Here is a 17,981-nt window from a genome sequence, read left to right as displayed (position 1 = left end):
CTTTTAAAATTGAAAAGAGGGGACTACCCTGATGGCTTCCCAGGTGGCTCAGATGGTAAAGTGTCTGCCTGCAATGCGGGAGACTCGAGTTCGATCCCTGGGTTGGGAAAATCCCCTGGAGAAGGAAATGGCAACCCACTCCAGTATTTTTGCCTGGGAAATTCCATGGATGGAGGAGCCTGGTAAGCTCCAGTCCGTGGGGTCAATGGAGGAGCCTGGTAGGCTCCAGTCTGTGGGGTCGCAAAGAATTGGATACGACTTTCACTTTCATTCTGACGGTCCAGTGCTTCTACTGAAGGGGGCTTGGGTTTGATACCTGGTTGGGGAATTAAGATCCTGTATGCTATCTGGAAAAGACTCTGATGCTGGGAAAGGTTGGGGGCGGGAGGAGAAGGGGACGACGGAGAATGAGATGGCTGGATGGCATCACCGACTCTGTGGACATGAGTTTGAGTGTACTCCGGGAGTTGGTGATGGACAGGGAGGCCTGGCGTGCTGTGGTTCATGGGGTCACGGAGAGTCGGACGCCACTGAACTGAACTGAACTGAACTGATGCTATCTGGTGGGCTTCCCAGGTGGTTCCACAGTAAAGAATCTGCCTTCTAATGCAGGAGACAAAGGAGATGCGAGTTCGATCCCTGGGTCAAGAAGATCCTCTGGAGGAGGAAATGGCAATCCACTCCAGTATTCTTGCCTGGGAAATCCCATGGACAGAGGAGCCTGGGGTGGGATATAGTCCACGGGGTCACAAAGAGTCAGATGTAACTTAGTGACTGAACACATGCTATGTGGTGTGACCTCAGAAAAGAAAAAATTGAAGACAAAAAAGTCGAACCTGTCAAGTTATATAAAGCAACATCGGCTGTGACCTCAGATCTCAGGAATCTCCGGTCCTTTCCAGACTGACCTGCCTTGGCTGAGATTATGGGGTGGGGGTGGGGGTGCGAATGATTCACAGAAGAATAGCTGTTTTGGTTCTGGGCTGGAGGAGGGGCCGGAGCCTGGGCCGTTGAGCCCGAGGACCTGGGCTTCCTGGTGGCCATCACAGTTGGCCATCCTCCCAGCTCAGTGGAGTAATGAGCGACCGAGCTGCCTCTGGGGGAGGAAACAGTTAAAGTCCTGCGGCAGCTGCAGTCCTCTGGGCGTGGTTCTGCTGTCTGACTGGGGCTCCCGATCCTGGGCCCAGAGGCAGAGGAAGCCCAGCTCCACAGTGGCAGACTGTCTACATGGCTGAATTGGATCTGATGGCTCCAGGCCCGCTGCATGGGGTCCCTGCTCACCCTCCGGCCACTCTCAGCCCAGACTCTGGCTCGGCCAGTCCCACAGAAGAAGAGAACCCGGGCTCCCCGGGGAGGCCCCCAGGGGAAACTGGGGGCCAGGGCTCTGAGTGGCAGGGAGCTCCCGAGGCAGAAGGCCTGGAGGAGGAGGAGGAGGTCCTGTGTGACTTCTGTCTCGGGGCCAGCAGGGTGAGGGCCGTCAAGTCCTGCCTGACCTGCATGGTGAACTACTGCCCGGAGCACCTGCGGCCGCACCAGGAGAACAGCAGGCTCCACGGCCACCAGCTGACTGAGCCCGCCAGGGACCGGGACCTGCGGGTGTGCCCCGCCCACCACAGCCCACTGATCGCCTTCTGTGACCCCGACGGGCAGTGCATCTGCGAGGAGTGCAGCCAGGCCGAGCACAGGGGCCACGCCTTGGTCTCCCTGGACACCGCCCGCAGGGACAAGGAGGTGAGTGCTGGGGTCTGGGGGAGAGGGAGGTGGGGAGGCCGCCAGGCCTCTGCCGAGGCCCCTGGGGCTGCGTTCTCTCAGCCTTGCTGCCTGGCGGTACACCCAGCCTAAATGTCTCTTGCATTTGGCTTTGGATGCTGTAGTAGCTCACTCTGGCCCCACTGGCCCCACTGTCCCTGCAACGCTCCCTATCTGTCTGTCACTCCTCTTGCTAGTTTCCTGCTGTTTCTCGCTCAGCTTTCAGTGCTGATCTGTGTCTGGGGGTGGGGTATACAAGGTGTACAACTGAGGACAGTGGTGTTCCCCTCTGGTCAGATCAGAGTGGCAATGAATGAAATGTAAACCTTGGCAGAAATTCTAGAGAGAAGAGCCAACATTTCCCCCTAATTTCTCTTCTTCCCTTTACCCCAAACGAGATATCAGGAGACAGGGCCCCTCTGGAGGTGCCAGCTATGAAATTCAAGACCTTGAGATAGGCTGCAATAACAGAACTGGGAACTTCCCTCCTGGACAATGTCAAGGACCACTTCCCTTAGGGAAAATAAACCTCCTCAACAGATAGAGGCATCAGGAGAGACAGAAACACTGTGCTCATAGCCTGTAATTTTATTCCCATCAGATAGGGAAACTATTTCTGGAACAACTGGCTTTTCTCTGCCCTAAAGCTGAGAGCCTGGAGAATTTCTGGGAATGGACTTAAATGCTTTGTTTCTCTTACTTGGACTTCCTACGAGCACTTTGGTTCGGGGGGTGGAGGGGGGAACTTGCAGTTGAACTTTGTCCCACATTTCTTTCTTTTTTTAAAAAATATGTTTATTTATTTAGCTGCGTTGGACCTTTGTTGAACCATGCTGGCTTAGTTGCATGTAGGATTTTAGTTCCTTGACAAGGGATCGAACTCTTGTCCCCTGTATTGAAAGGTGGATTCTTAACCACTGGACCACCAGGGAAGTCCTGTGCCACATTTCTTGTGTGCAGATGCTGGGCAGCTCCCTTGTTGGCACTGAGCACAGTGCCTTGGCCCAGGGCTCTGAGACAGCTGAGAAGGAGCTTCCTGGGAGGGGCAGGTTCCTAGCAGGGTCCCTCTTCCACGTCCTCCCTTAAGTGTGGATTTTATCTGGTGTTAGTGGGAATAGTTCTGGAAAGTTCTGTATCCCAGATGTCAGTGAGTCACCATTTCCAGCTCTAGAATCCACTTGTTGACTGTTCACAGCATCTCTAGTGCCAGGAAACATCCAGTCAGGAGAGCTGGTCATTTCCACCCACTCCTCATGTTCATGGCCACGAGGAGGCTCTGGGTCAACAGACAGGTCAGAGGACAGAGCTCCAGGTAATTGAGGAAACTGGTCTTGGAATGTTGCCATGTGCAACATGCTTCCCTGGGATTTCCCCATTCGGTCCTGGGATAACTCTATGAGGTAGTGACTCTTCATCCCCACCACATTTGTCCAAGCTCATACAGATGGCTAAGTCATGGAGTGAGTGATGGGAACTTCTGGAAGGCCACCCACTGGAGGACACATGGAAGGACCCCAAGGTCACAATGTTTTTTTTTTTAATGCACCAAAAACCTGCCATACATGTAGTAAAGAGTTGAAGGCAGAGTGCATTTCCCTTGTTCAGGGTATAATATCTGAATTCTGTCATGTTTAGCTGGAAAAGGAATGCATGTACATACACACAGAGGAACAATCACCAAATACTGCAATAGATTTTACCAGAAAATTTCTCCCTTCCATCCTGGATCCACCCATCTCCTTCTTCAGAAGTATATATGCTCAGTCACTAAGTCATGTCCGACTCTTTGCAACCCCACGGACTGTAGCCCTGCCAGGCTCCTCTGTCCATGGGACTTTTTCAGTCAAGAATACTGGAGTGGGTTGCCATTTCCTTCTCCAGGGGAGCTTCCTGACCCAGGGGAATAACTCTGCATGGGAATAACATCAATCCCCAGGGATCAAACTTGCATCTTTTGCATTACAGGCAAATTCTTTACCTTTGAACCACCTGGAAAGCCCCTCTTCAGAGGTAAATACCATCATATACTCTTCCTTCTTGTTCCTTTCAGAAATTCTGTGCCTGTTGTAGCATAGATACAATATGAATTTTAAATGTAGTGTAAGCTGGTACGTTACAGAGGCATTGAGTAGTTGTCATTCTGAGCAGGGAGAGTTGTTTAGTGCAGGGATCCCCAACCTCCAGGATCTAACCTGACAATCTGAGGCGGAGCTGATGTAATAATAGAAATAAGTGTTAGTCACTCAGTTGTGTGCAACTCTGTGACCCCATGGACTGTAGCCCTCCAGGCTCCTCTGTCCATGGGATTCTCCAGGCAAGAATACTGGAGTAGGTGGCCATTCCCTTCTCCAGGGGATCTTCCCAACCCAGGGACTGAACCTGGGTCTCCCTTATTGCAGGCAGATTCTTTACCATTAATAGAAATAAAGTATACAATAAATAATAGAAATAAGTAATGTGCTTGAATCACCCAGAAAACCATCCCCTTATCCATGGAGGATTTTTCTTCCATGAAACCAGTTCCTGGTGCTAATAAAGTTGGGGACCGCTTACGTAGTACATGTGCAGAACCCCAAATTCGGACATCCCGGGAGGGAGCTGTGTCAGGTAACACAAAGACACCCAGGACAGTTTTTGGTGCTGAAAGCAGTGGTGGTTATAGGAGCAGTGCGGTAGCCCCGGGCCCCAGATCTCGGCTCTGGCCTGTTCATCGCTTCTGCTTGTGGGTCTGCTTGTCTGAGTTTTCTGCTTTTCTGCCCTGCGTCCTTGCTTTCAGTTCAGAGCTAGCGTGCCCAGTAAGTACTCTCTCTCTCAGTGGTCCTTGAGGCTCAGGAGCCGAAAGATTTCTTGCCAGGAGACCGGCTCAGAAGACACAGTTCCTTGAGGAGGCTGCAGCCTCCACCAGGATAATTTGGAAAGACTTAACAGACCTAAGTAAGGCTCCAGAAGTTCCATCTTTCCTTCAGCCAGCCTGAACTTGCTGGAGCTGCTTGCTGAAGGTCACTTTGAATGATGTTTAGGGCTGCTTGCTCAGGCACACCTGTCATGCAGAAGAAACTGAGAATGGCAGGGTCAGCCACAGGGACAAAGGGCAGCCAGGACCCTGCACAGGGTCTGCAGAGCAACTGACTTCTCAGTTCTCCAACTGAGCCTCTGCTGTGGCTCCTATGCTCTTCAGCTATGCCTGTGGGCAAAAACTCTGAATTTGGTAATTCCAGGTGTTCTCTGAGTACTTCTTCTGTGCTGCTGGGCTCCTAGGGTCCAGCCCTTTCCTGTGGGGACTCACCTCTTCCCCTTCCTGGGGCCAACTTCCCAGGGCCCCTTAACTTAAAAAAATTTTTTTTTTTTTAAATTGAAGTATAGCTGATTTACAATGCTGGGCCAGTCTCCATTGTACAACAATGGAGTGACTCAGTTTTAACATATATATATTCTTTTTAAAATATTCTTTTCCATTAGGGTTTATTTCAGGATATTGAATATGGTTCCCTGTGCTATACAGTAAGATTTTGTTGTTTATCCATCCTATATATAATTGACATAAATTTGAGCAAACCCCGGAAGATAGTGAGGGACGGGGAAGTCTGGCGAACTGCAGTGCATGGGGTAGCAAAGAGTTGGACACAACTGAGCGACTGAGCTGAACTGAATCCCAAACTCCCACTCTATCCCTCTCCCTTAGCTTTCAAGAGCAGCTGGTCTTAACTCCTCTCACCTTCTCAGAACTCAGGCTCACTGCCAGGAAGTGAGGCTGCTTGCTTGCGTGCCTGTGTGCGTGTGTGCATGTTGTGAAGTCTGTACCACTTCTGTGACTGCTTTTCTGTTCTTTTCTGTTCCTTGCTATGTTTATCAAACGTTATCGAGAGCTTTTTGTGGGCTCAGTGTGCTGCACCCTCCCAGGGAGCGTAGGCTGTAATCAGGAAACCAAGGCAGGCCCGTGGCTCCCCGGACGTCCAAGGGCTAGGAAAGCACAAAAGCTCGACCGTGTGTTCTGAGGAGGGACCCCCTGGCAGTGAGGGGCGGGGGTCTTGGGAGGAGGGAAGGCCTGGGCTGGACCCCATTTTAGACCTTTAGGTCCATTCATGGCAGGTCACTGCATCCAACCTCAGCACAGGTTCCAGAAAGCTAAGGACAGGGTAGGGACGTGGACATGGTCTCAAGGTGAAGCAAGAGCCAGGTTCTGAGAGCCACAAGTGTCCCCAGTTCTCGGGGGAGCAGTTAACCAGCGTTGTTCATGGCCGTCTGCTGCCAGAAGGTGGATGGCTTGAGGCCGTTCAGAAGAATTTCTTCTAGAAATTCTGAAGAGTATGTGGCACTCAGTATTATCTAACTTGTTTTTTCTTAAACATTCTACTGCCTTTGAGAGCAGGGAGGCTGCCTTATGTAACTGGACTGACATGTAGTAGGCTCTGGCCAGCTGCCTGAGGAATGAAGTCAGGGCCCAGGCGGGATCTCGTGTTCCCAGAGGGACACACAGAGTGCCTGACACCATGTGGAATGTCTTTCTTTCTCTCTCCTCACTCCCTCTGCTGTTCCAGTTTGCATCTCTAACCTGATTCCGGCCACCCAGCTGGGTGCCCCCTGTTCCCTGGAGGAAGAAGCAAGAAACAGTCTGTTAACATCTTCTTGAGGTGCCAGAGGAGATGCTAGAGGGTCTGATGAGGGCTATGGAGCCCGCCAGTGGCAGGTGTTGGATCACAGACACGGTGCCCTTTGCACAGCATCTGTCCTCTCCCCGCCAAGGCGGGTGGGGCGCTCCGTGCCCCCAGATGTGGGGCATTTATGCTCACTGGCACCCCTGTTCTGCTTTGGTGCAGAGCCTGCCCTGGCCTGCGATGTGTGTGAGGGTGATGTCTTGGGAAATCCTGGAGCCGGGGTCTGAGGCACCCTGTCATTTTCTGGGAACAGGAATAACTGGAGGTGCTGGTTGCCTGATTGGTCCCGCCTGTCATGGGTAAGCGGGAGTGCCCGCTGGTGGGGTGACTCAGAGGTCCCCATGAGGCACTTTGGAGTCCTTTTCTCCTTTAATGGCAGTCTGCAGACAGCGGGGAGAAACCCCTCCCTATATGCTCTGAGGGTCTCCTGGGTCCCTGGGTCACGCTGGGGCTGATCCCTTTAACATGTTCTCATGTCTGTGCTGTTGCTATTGTGTGTTCTGTTGTGTCTCCCACCACCTTTTAAACAAGCACCTCATGTCCTTCCCCCCGCCCAACCTGGAGCAGGTCACTGGGTAAGCCTTTCTGATAGACCAGGATTCCACAATCTCCCCCAAATAGGTCAGATCCCCTCCTTCTCTCCCGCTTCCCCCACTCCAGGACATCAGGTCTCAGGCGTGGGAAGTCAGTGGACTCCATCGGCCCTGAGTCAGGACCCTGGAGCCTGATCAGATGTTCCTGGTTTTACTCAGAGTGAGGCGGGTCCCCTGCCCGCCTTGGCTTCTGTCCCTGGGGCCTGGGATTACCACGGGCTTTGGTGGGAGGAAGGGAGACGCATCAGGTGCTCCCCACCAATCCAAGACCTGTTAGGGCAAGTGACTCAGAACTCAGTGCTGACACACACTGCTGTGAAAAGCAGCGAAAGCTGTCCTTTCTGTTGCTGCTGTCTCATACCCTTGTGGAGGAAGAAAGTGACGGGGACCTTTGAAGTTCACAAAGGCTCTGCTTTCTTGTCTTGTCAGGTTCTGGGCAGAGAGTGCTAAGGGAGGTGGAGTGGGGCTGGGCGAGGGGTGGGGGTCAAAGCAGGCAAACCCAGAGTTCTCATGTGGGCACTCACCTCGGTGGGGAGGGGTTGTCCTGCCTACATCTGGGACAGAAGATTCCGTGATGGAAAGCAGCCAAGGAGGCACTGGTAAAATGACGAAGTCAATGATGCCACTGCCACCTATGGAGCACCCGTGAGATGCCAGCTGCTGTGCAGACTTCCCACTGCCTCCTGTCCTCACAGGAACCCTGTGAATTGGACACTAGCTCTCCCCACCGCGCAGTGAAGAAATGCAAGTGTGAAAGCGTTAGGTCAACTTTGCTCCAATGTCTTGGCTGGGGTACCCCCCACTGCCAGCTCCGTCCTGTGCTCCCTGTCAGCCTGTTCTAGGGCCAGATGGGCCTGTCAATTCCACTGACACCTGCGTGATCCTCGTGGCTCTGTTTTCTCACCTGTGCTATGGAGACAGCGTGTTTACCTGCTGTGGGCATGGTCACAACGACAGGAGGAGATTCAGCTGGTAAAGCTGGTGCACAGTGGACCCGCTCTGCCTCCACGGAGGGCACCCAGCCTGCTCCTGAGAGCAGCTTCCAAGGCAAACTCTCCTTTCTGTGGAAGAGGGGGGTGGCACCGTTGCTCCCAGGGACCTTCTGGGTGCCCTGGGCACCTTCCTCCCTAATGCTGCTAACCTTTCCTCTTCTTAGGCTGAGCTTCAGAGCACCCAGTTAGACCTGGAGCGGAAACTCAAGTTGAATGAAAATGCCATCTCCAGGCTCCAGGCTAACCATAAATCTGTCCTGGTAAGTCTGGCTGGGGTCACCTGCTGGGCTTTGACACACCTGGCTGGTTGCTGCTGCTGGTTCAGTCAGGCCCACCCGGAACTGTGGGACATGGCTGCAGGCCTGGCCTCCACGTCCACAGGCCCCTTAGGTCTTATCATCTGATGGAAACTGTGGGTACAGTGGCTACACCATAGGGTGGTATCACCTTGTCACTGGGATTTGCTGTGAAATTAGTTCAAGGTTCAAAACTGGCAAGTGATTCACTTTCAACAACAGAAAGTAGAAGCAAACTAGTCCTGTGATGTGTGTGCGTACTAAGTTGCTTCAGTCGTGTCCGACTCTGAGACCCTGTGAACTTTAGCCCACCAGGCTCCTCTGTCCGTGGGATTCTCCAGGCAAGAATACTGGAGTGGGTTGCCATGCCCTCCTCCAGTCCTGTGATAGCTCTGGCTTATTTGTATATTTGCATATGCTTTTTTGACCAGGAGCAAATGGTATATGTGGGAATCGAGGGGGGTGGTTAGCTCGAGCTCCAGAAATTATGCATAATCTTGGCTTCCTCCACCGTAAGAGGATATTCCACATGTGATACTTGCCTGTCCTAAGTCCCGGCAGACAGGAAAGAGAGGTGAGAGCGGCTGGATTAGTGGATGGTACTGCGGGTTTGAATCCTCGATCAGGAAGATCTCCTGGAGGAGGAAATGGCAACCCACTCCAGGATTCATGCCTGGGAAAGTCCATGGACATAGGAGCCTGGCATGCCACAGTCCATGGGGTCGCAAAGAGTCGGACATGACTTAGTGACTAAACAACAACAACAGCAACTTGATAAGGCCAATGGTGTGTGTGCGCTCAGTCTGACGCTTTGCGACCCCATGGACTTTAGCTCACCAGGTTCCTCTGTCCATGGCACTTTCCAGGCAAGAATCCCGGAGTGGCTCTCCATGCCCTCCTTCAGGGGATCTTCCGGACCCAGGGATTGTACTCAAGTCTCTTGCGTCTCCTGCATTGGTAGGCGGGCTCTTTACCACTGGGCCATCTGGGAAGTCCCATAATGGTATGCCAGGCTACTTAATTTTAGTCTCTCTGGTTTCTGACCACTTTCCATAGTAAACTCTAAGTGGACCCAAACAGTTTCATAAAAGCTTCTCGTTAGTGGCAAGCCAATAACCACAACTCAGAGGAGAATGCAAGACGTGCACCCTTTGGCAGTTAGAAGCAGCATCTTTGCATATGAAGAATGATTCTACCTCTCCATCCATCCCTCTCCCAACCATCCATCCACCCACTCACCGTGAGCACCAGTACCTAAGAACTACCAAAGATAAGAGGAAACTGTTGAAAACAACGTGGATTGAAGTTGTAAATATGACTTTGACTAGGGCATTTACTAAAGATATGGAAGGACAGACTCCCACATGCACAGGTGCCATCAGGCAAATCCCTACTGTTCATCACGTGGGGTTAGTTGTATATGTTTTTGAACGTGGCATTCCATTCCACACAGGTAGGCTTGTCCTGCAATGCTCAGGTGCTGTGGTCGCCTTCACATGTCCTAAATGTTTTGTGCCTGGCTCAGATGCCAGAGGGTGTGCTTTCAGCTCAGATGGATCCAGTGGGCAGTTTGCTGTTGTTCAGTCACTAAGTTGTGTTCGACTCTTTGCAACCCCACAGACTGAAGCATACCAGGCTCCCCTGTCCTTCACTATCTCCTGAAATTTGCTCAAACTCCTGTCCATTGAGTCGGTGATGCCATCCAACCATCTCACCCTTTGTTGTCCCCTTCTCCTCCTGCCCCCAATCTTTCCCAGCCTCAGGGTCTTTTCCAATGATTTGGCTCTTCACATCAGGTAGCCAAAGTATTGGAGTTTCAACTTCAGTATCAGTCGTTACAATGAATTTTCAGGGTTGATTTCCTTTAGGATTGACTGGTTTGATCTCCTTGCTGGGCAGTTTGATTTCCTTGGTGGGTAGTTTAGCTGGACATAATGAAATGCTGAGAAAGCAAATTCATGCTACTGATTTGTACAAAGAAGCCAAATTATTAATTTACTGCAAGAAATATGACTATCAAGTACATTGAACAGGTCCATTGTCCAGGCAGGAAGACTGATGTCACAGACTTGAAGAGGAACCTGACTGTCAGAGCTGGGCTCAGCAGACAATGCACAGTCTCGTCCGATGGATGAGAGACAAAGTTAATAAAGAGTAAATAAGGACTCACACCCTGGGGGGTCCTTCTTGTTTTATGGAACCCAGGATTCAAATGAGAATAAAGGCTTTCTTTTATAATAGGAAATTGTTCCCTAATTTGAAGGTTTCTTGGGTTTGTATTGGGATTCTCAGGTGGCGCTAGTGGTTAAAAATTAACCTGCTAATGCAGGAGATTCAGAAGACGCAAGTTTGATCCCTGGGTGGGGAAGATCCCCTGGAGGAGGAAATGGCAACTCACTCCAGTGTTCTTACCTGGGAAACTCCATGGACAGAGGAGCCTGGCGGACTGCCGTCTGTGGGGTCACAAAGTCGAATACGACTGTGCACGCACGCATGGGTTTACATTTCTGTGTGTTGATGAGATTGATGCTTCACTAATCACTAATGGATTCTTCACTGATTCTCCCCCACCCCCTCGCCACTAGGTGTCAGTGTCAGAGGTGAAGGCTGGGGTGGAGGAGCAGTTCGGGGAGCTCCGTGCTGCCGTGACAAAGGCCCAGGCCGACGTGATGCTCTTCCTGGAGGAGAAGGAGCAAGCTGCCCTGGGCCAGGCCAATGGCATCAAGACCCACCTGGAGTACAGGAGTGCAGAGATGGAGAAGGCCAGGCAGGAGCTGGACAGGATCGCTGCCATTGGCAGTCCCGTGCTGTTCCTGGAGGTATGGGTCACTGCGATGCTGGAGCCAGAGAGACCCTCACTCTGCTAGGTCCGCAGTGGATGTGGCAAGGCAACCACCCTGTTGATAAATGAGGCAGAGAGCAGCAGAGAACAGGAGTAGGAGGGAGGGCTGCCCAGAGTGGAGAGGCCAGACCAGGTTGTGGAAGATGCCTTCTATGTGGTCAGGTGCTGAGCTGGACCCATTACATTTTGTGAAGTACACGCCCCTATCAGCCCGTGTCACAGATGCAGAAGGTGCTGTATTGAGTAGGGCAGCCCTGTTTAGGAAGCACAGAAGCCAGGGCAAGTGCTGCTGTGTTTCTTTTCCTGCAGGAGTACTGCAAGTTCAAGAACATGGAGGACGGCACCTTCCCCAGCGTCTACATAGGGCTCAAGGACAAGCTATCGGGCATCCACAAGGTCATCACGGACTCCACTGCCCACCTGATCCAGCTGCTGCAGAGCTACAAGGAGAAGCTCCAGGAGTTCTCTAAGGACGGTGAGACGCCAAGGCTTGTGACATCTCTGGAGGAGTTGGCGGGGGAGGTAGGAGTCAGGGAGGATGAACAGAACAGGGGTGGAGAAAATGTCCCATTTTCAGAGCCGTCCTCTGGTTGGACCATGCGGCTGGTGGACAGGTACCTTGTTGATGTTAACTTAACAACAACTGAGATCAGAGAACATGGTCTTGGTATGCGCTTGGCCTGCATCTCCACTCAAGTGCAGACTAACTTCCGAGGTCATTGATGCCTATGCTTTCAAGTGAAACCCAGGTCAGGCTGGGATATTTCCTCAGTGGGTTTTACTGCTATGTGGTCCACTGAGCAGGATTCTCTGAAGCATGACTAGTGTCTGGTCCCTACTATCCCCAGGAGGCCCAGGGAAGAGCAACTGAAGTGGGGGGTTCCTGTTCCTTAGGTTCTCTTGCCCACCTGGACAGGTGAGCATTTACAACTCTTGATTTTCTAGAGGAGTACGACATCAGAACTCAGGTGTGTGCTGTCACTGAGCACAGACATTGGACCTCGAAACCCGAGCCCTACACCAGGCAGCAGTTCCTCCAGTGTAAGTCGTGAGCCGCCCTGCTTTCCCGGGTGTGGATGTACATGTGATGCTTCAGAAGCAAAGATACCATCTTTCAGCAGGTTTCAGGTTCTTGCAACCTCAGGTCTATCCCCAAATGGTACATTTCAATTTTAAATAAGTTGAATTTCAAAAAAAATTAGAACTTTTGATTTTGAAACCGTTTCAGAGTTAAAAAAACATTGCAAAAAAGAGGACCAAGAATTCTGATACACCTTTCACTTAGCTTTTCCAAACGTGAGCAATTTACATAACTATGGTCATTGATCCAAATCAGGAAGTGAGCATTGCTGGCTGGAATTTAATCAGATTTCACCAGGGTTGCTCCTGGTGTCCTTTTTCTGGTTGGAAGTCCAGTCCAGAGTCACAGATGTTTTCTGATCTCCTTAGCTTCCTTCAGTCTGTGTCCAGTCCTTTAATCCTTCTGTGTCCTTCACAACCTTGTCCCCTTTGAAGATCCTGGCTGGTTACCAGGTGGCTCCCTTTTAAGTCTGACTTGGCCGGAATTACCTAGCCCATAGTCCTGTCCTGACATGGAAGTGTCCTGGTCTGTTGGCATTTTTAGAAACACTTATTTCCAATCAATACTTGCTCATGGTTAACAAGACAGGGAGGTCTCATCTCCCAGGAGAGGAAGGACGTGTCTGGGTAATCAAGGCTCATTTTTCCGACTTTAATCTCTTTGGAACTCACTGTTCAACCCTGCTTCTGCTTGCTTTCTGGGGGTGAGCTCTGGTCTTGACATGGAGCCTCGGGTTTGATGACCCTGTTCTTGCCACAGCTCTTCGTCGCCCCCAAGACCTCTTGGTTTCCAGTTTCCTTTATTTATTCTTTCGTGCTTCCTGACAGCAGCATGTTTTACAAACAGATAATACAGTTAATATAGGGGCTTCCCAGCTGGCACGATGGAAAAGAATCCTCCTGCCAATGTAGGAGACATAAGAGATGCAAATTTGATCCCTGAGTTAGGAAGATCCCCTGGAGAAGGGGAAGGCAACCCACTCCAGTATTCTTGCCTGGAGAATGCCATGGACAAAGGAGTCTGGTGGGCTACAGTCCGTGGGGGTTGCAAAGGGACTGAAGTGACTTAGTATGTGCAAACATAGTTGATACAAGAGGCCAACTGACTTGGAGCTGCTGCATGTGTTGGGGGAGATTCAGGGGTGGCTTAGATGAGGGTGAATGGGGTCTCTAGGGGGGACTTGGGGATTCCAGTGTGAGTTGAGGGGCAAAATGAGGGAGGATGGGGCCAAGAGAAATGTCAAAATAACCTGGAGTGTGACTTGAGCATTTGGGTGTGTGGAGGTGTCCTCTGGGGCCAGGAAGAGAATATCTGTGTACATGCGGGGGGACTGCTTGAGAATTCCCCTGCTAAATAGTGGCCAAATATTTTAACAAATGAGTGAATCAGATGTGGGGGTATGACCGTTGCCAACACTGCATAGGAAAGCACCTGACTTTCAGGACATGTTTGTCGAATGAATGAAAACATGAGCCCATCAGTAAATTTTATTTCTTGATTCAGTTCAACAATAATACAGTAAATGGCAAGCAGTTTGAGCTTCAAGAAGGAAGGAAGGAAGTGGGGGTGACTTGTTGAAAGGTGTCTGGGACCACTTACCACGTGTGTGGGAGAGAGGCCCCCTCTCCCCGCCCCCACCTAGCAATTCCCCCAGACATGGCTGAGCGTCCCAGGATTTAACTCTGTCCTGATGCCGTCTGCCTGGAGATGGTGTCACAGAGCCCACCAGACGGACGCTGCTTCAGATGCTGGTCACGATTACGGGGCCCCCAGGACCCACAACTTCTGTCCGACTTGGCTACAATCCATGGCTCCCAGGACCCTCCTTGGATTCGAGCATTTGCTAGAACAGCTCACAGAATTCAGGGAGACACTTTGTTTACCAGTTCATGAAAGGATGTGACAAAGGACACAGATGAGCAGCCAGACGAAGGGAGAGATGCTCAGAGTGAGGGCTGTGAGGGTCCCCATGGAGGTGGGGTCAGTTGCCTGGTGTGGATGTTTGTCAGCCTGGAAGTGCTCAGAACTCCATACTACTGGGATTTTATGGGGGCTTTATCCCACAGGCATGATGAACCACTTCCAGCCCATCTCTCTTCCCAAGAGAAGAGGAGGTAGGGCTGCGAGATCCAAGAACTTGGTTATGACTTGGTCCTTCTGGTTACCAGCCAGCGCCGCCGTCCCCACCCCGCACAGAGTCACCTCGTTTGAACAAAAGACACTGGGACTTCCCTGATGATCCAGTGGCTAAGACTCTGAGCTCCCAAGGCCCTGGGCCCGGGTTCAATCCCTGGTCAGGGAACTAGATCCCACATGCCAAAACTGAGATCTGGTGTAGCCAAATAGATAAATAAGTAAACACAAAACATGGAAAAGGCAATGGCACCCCACTCCAGTACTCTTGCCTGGGAAATCCCATGGACGGAGGAGCCTGGTAGGCTACAGTCCATGGGGTCTCTAAGAGTTGGACACGACTGAGCGACTTCACTTTCCCTTTTCACTTTCATGCACTGGAGAAGGAAATGGTAACCCACTCCAGTGTTCTTACCTGGAGAATCCCAGGGACGGAGGATCCTGGTGGGCTGCCGTCTGTGGGGTCGCACAGAGTCGGACACGACTGATGCGACTTAGCAGCAGCAGCAAACACAAAACGAAAACCCCCAAACTTTACCTCTTAAGAAAAAAAAAGACATTTGTTTAACCCGGGAAATTACAAGGGTTTCAGGAGCTCTGTGTCAGGAGCTGGTCTCAGCATGGGATTTTCTAGGCAAGAATACTAAAGTGGGTTGCCATTTCTTCTTCCAAGGGGATCGTCCCGACCCAGAGATCGAACCTGTGTCTCCTATGTCTCCGGCATTGCAGGCGAATTCTTTCTAGGCAAGAATACTGGAGTAGGTTGCCATTTCCTGCTCCAGGGGATCTTCCTGACCCAGGGATCAAAACTTAGTCTATTGCGTCTCCTGCACTGACAGGCAGTTTCTTTACCTCTGAACTGCCTGGGAAGCCCGTCAAAGACCAAACATTAGAACAAAAGATGGTGCCAGTGCTGCTACCAGTCCGGAAATTACAGGGAACTCTGTGCTAGGAGCCGGGGCAGAGACCAAGTCTATAATTCCTGTAAGTCACAGAGTTCCGTTTGTGTTCTGTTTCCTGGTTTTCACCCACCTCTTCTCCGGGAGGGGACGGAACCTGGGTAGAAGGGAACAGAGGGATGGATGTCTTCTCATCCCTTGGAGGCTGGCTAGGTGTGAGTCAGCTGTCAGCCCCTGACCTTCTATGTCCCCCCCCCCAGATGCCTGTGACATTGTCTTCGACCCCGACACGGCACACAGGTACCTCCGGCTGCAGGAGGACAACCGCAAGGTCACCAACACGGCGCCCTGGGAGCACGCATACCCCGACCTGCCCAGCAGGTTCTCACACTGGCGGCAGGTGCTGGCCCAGCAGAGCCTGTACCTGCACAGGTACTACTTCGAGGTGGAGCTCTCGGGAGCGGGTGTCTATGTGGGCCTGACGTGCCAGGGCATCGACCGCAAGGGCAAGGAGCGCAACAGCTGTATCTCTGGGAACGACTTTTCCTGGAGCCTCCACTGGGACGGGAAGGGGTTCAGGGCATGGCACAGTGATGCAGAGACCCTACTCAGTGCCAGTGCTTGCCGGAGGCTGGGGGTCTATGTGGACTTCCCCGGTGGGGGCCTCTCCTTCTACGGCGTCGAGCCTGAGACCCTGACGCTGCTGCACAGGTTCCAGTGTAAGTTTTCGGAGCCCGTCTACCCGGCCTTCTGGCTTTCCAAGAAGGACAGTGCCATCCGGATTGCAGATCTGGGAGAGGAACCCGAGAAGCCAGGGCCAGCCCCGGTGGAGTCTGCTGCCTAGATGCCGATCCAGGGCTCAGAACTGTGCTGACACACAGACAGGTGGCAGTTTTCATTGGAAGACTGATTGGGGGTCCATGCCAGTGCCTGCTGGCTTTAGAAATCGTGTGAGGATGAGGAGAAGGGTCTCTGGTCATCATCCTGGGCTCCTCACTGCGCTGGTCCCTGTGTTTGCAGTAATCCTCAAACCCTAGGTCCCCCTTGCCATCATATGATCTTGCCCTGTCTGCTTGGGTGGACCACATGCTGTTCCCAGAGGTGATCACCAGGCAACTTCAGAGCGATCAGAAAGACTGAAAAGGAATCAAAACCAATTGCTAACCTTGTCTTACTCCTGCGTCCGCTGTTCTGAGTGCCTCCTGGGCCTCAGCCCTCGTAACCCTCTCGGCAGCCCCATGGGGAGGTGCTCAACCACCCCCACTTGGCGGACGGACGGGCTGCGGTCCAGGGGGTTAGTGAACTCACTCAGGGTCACTGTGGTCACGTGGTGAGTGAGTGGCCAAGCTGGGATTCAAACCTGACATCGAACTTCTAACCACTACCCCACACTGCCCTCCTCCTTAGATCACAGGTGTTGTTTGTAAGGGAATAAACTACAAGGTGAACTGCATTTGTGAGCATGGAGAGTCTGACAGTCTCAGTGGCTTTTCGTGCCCACGTCTGATGGGCCTTGCAGCTGTGCTGTGACGGAGAGCTCACAGGCAGCTCTCCTGGCTTGGGCACAGCGAGAACTGCAGGACTGTCTTCATAGGGTCCACGTCCTAGTCCCTGTGACCTCGGCGGATGGCCCTAGCACCTCTCTTCTGGAGCCACCTGGACGGTGGGGACGTGTCTAATTCCTCATTCAACGGGCAGTTGTCTACACACTTAGGGGTAGCTCTCACGGGTCCCCCAGGAATGTGTGTTTCACATCCTGTTTCCCAGTTTCCTTGTGGTTTCCAGATCTTTTACCCCTCTGATCACTTTCTCTTCCTTTCAACTGATTGTTCCCTAAAATTAAAGGTGTCCTTAGTCCTCATTCTTGCTTAGTCGTGTCCGACTCTGCGACCCCATGGACTGTACCCTGCCAGGCTCCTCTGTCCATGGAATTTCCCAGGCAAGAATACCAGAGTGGGTTGCCATTTTCTTTTCCAGGGGAACTTCCCAACTTGGGGATTGAATCCACGTCTCGTGTCTCCTGCATTGGCAGATGATTCTTTACCAACATCAAACCTTTAGGCAAGTGACAAACTATATCTCAATGGGTTTCTGAGGACATAATCTGAAGTCCCTTCTGGGATTCACTGGAAATATAACTTCTGGGTCTTTTCCATAACCTGTGTCAAAGCAAGCCTCTTCCTCTTTGCCCTGTCTGGTGGTCCTGTCTCAAGAGCACATTATTTCAGCATCACTTGACTTGTTTCCGGAGACCCTGTCAGGCATTTGAATCATAGGATTTACACAGTGTAGGATTTTAATTTTCAAACTGAATTAAAAATTTTTGAATTTCATTGACTTTTAAAAAATTTGAATTGTAAAACTCATCACATCGCTGCTGCTTGTGGAGATAGATTTGTTTCATGATCCTACCATGTTATAACAGCTCTCCTTCCTATCCTGTAGAAATTGGTGACCTTTTCTTAAATCTTACTCTTGTTGTTACATAAATTGGTTAGAGTCTTGCAGTCCTCAGTCAATACCTTTTGGTTTTAGTTATTCAATAAGTCATGCATCAGTGTGGGACTTCCCTGGTAGTCCTGTGGTTAAGACTTTGCCTTCCAATGCAGCGGGTATGAATTCAATCTCTGGTTGGAGAGCTAAGATCCCACATGCCTTGTGGCCAAAAAACCAAGACATAACAGAAGCAATATTGTAACATTCAATAAAAACTTAAAAAATGGTCCACGTCAAAAAATCTT

General features: G+C 51.4%; 1 protein-coding gene across 2 annotated transcripts; it reads left to right on the top strand.

Moving 5' to 3' along the window:
- Positions 1 to 1,034: 1,034 nt before the first annotated feature.
- TRIM16 (tripartite motif containing 16) lies at positions 1,035 to 17,963 on the top strand. 2 transcript variants are annotated; one of them, XM_055407345.2, is made up of 7 exons: positions 1,035 to 1,731; positions 3,715 to 3,759; positions 8,154 to 8,249; positions 10,871 to 11,104; positions 11,437 to 11,602; positions 12,073 to 12,168; positions 15,501 to 17,963. In XM_055407345.2, the coding sequence occupies exons 1-7, from the start codon at positions 1,228 to 1,230 to the stop codon at positions 16,082 to 16,084; spliced, it is 1,725 nt and encodes a 574-aa protein (XP_055263320.1). In that variant the 5' UTR covers positions 1,035 to 1,227; the 3' UTR covers positions 16,085 to 17,963. The 2 variants fall into 2 exon arrangements, with proteins under 2 accessions (XP_055263320.1, XP_055263322.1); XM_055407347.2 differs by lacking the exon at positions 3,715 to 3,759 and having other exon boundaries at positions 1,038 to 1,731.
- Positions 17,964 to 17,981: the final 18 nt, after the last annotated feature.

Source organism: Moschus berezovskii, chromosome 20, assembly GCF_049115385.1.
Source record: "Moschus berezovskii isolate FMDL1 chromosome 20, NW_MosBer_1.0, whole genome shotgun sequence".
Classification (NCBI taxonomy): domain Eukaryota; kingdom Metazoa; phylum Chordata; class Mammalia; order Artiodactyla; family Moschidae; genus Moschus; species Moschus berezovskii.
Note: the sequence above shows the minus strand (reverse complement) of the source record. Positions and strands in the feature narration are given on the sequence as shown.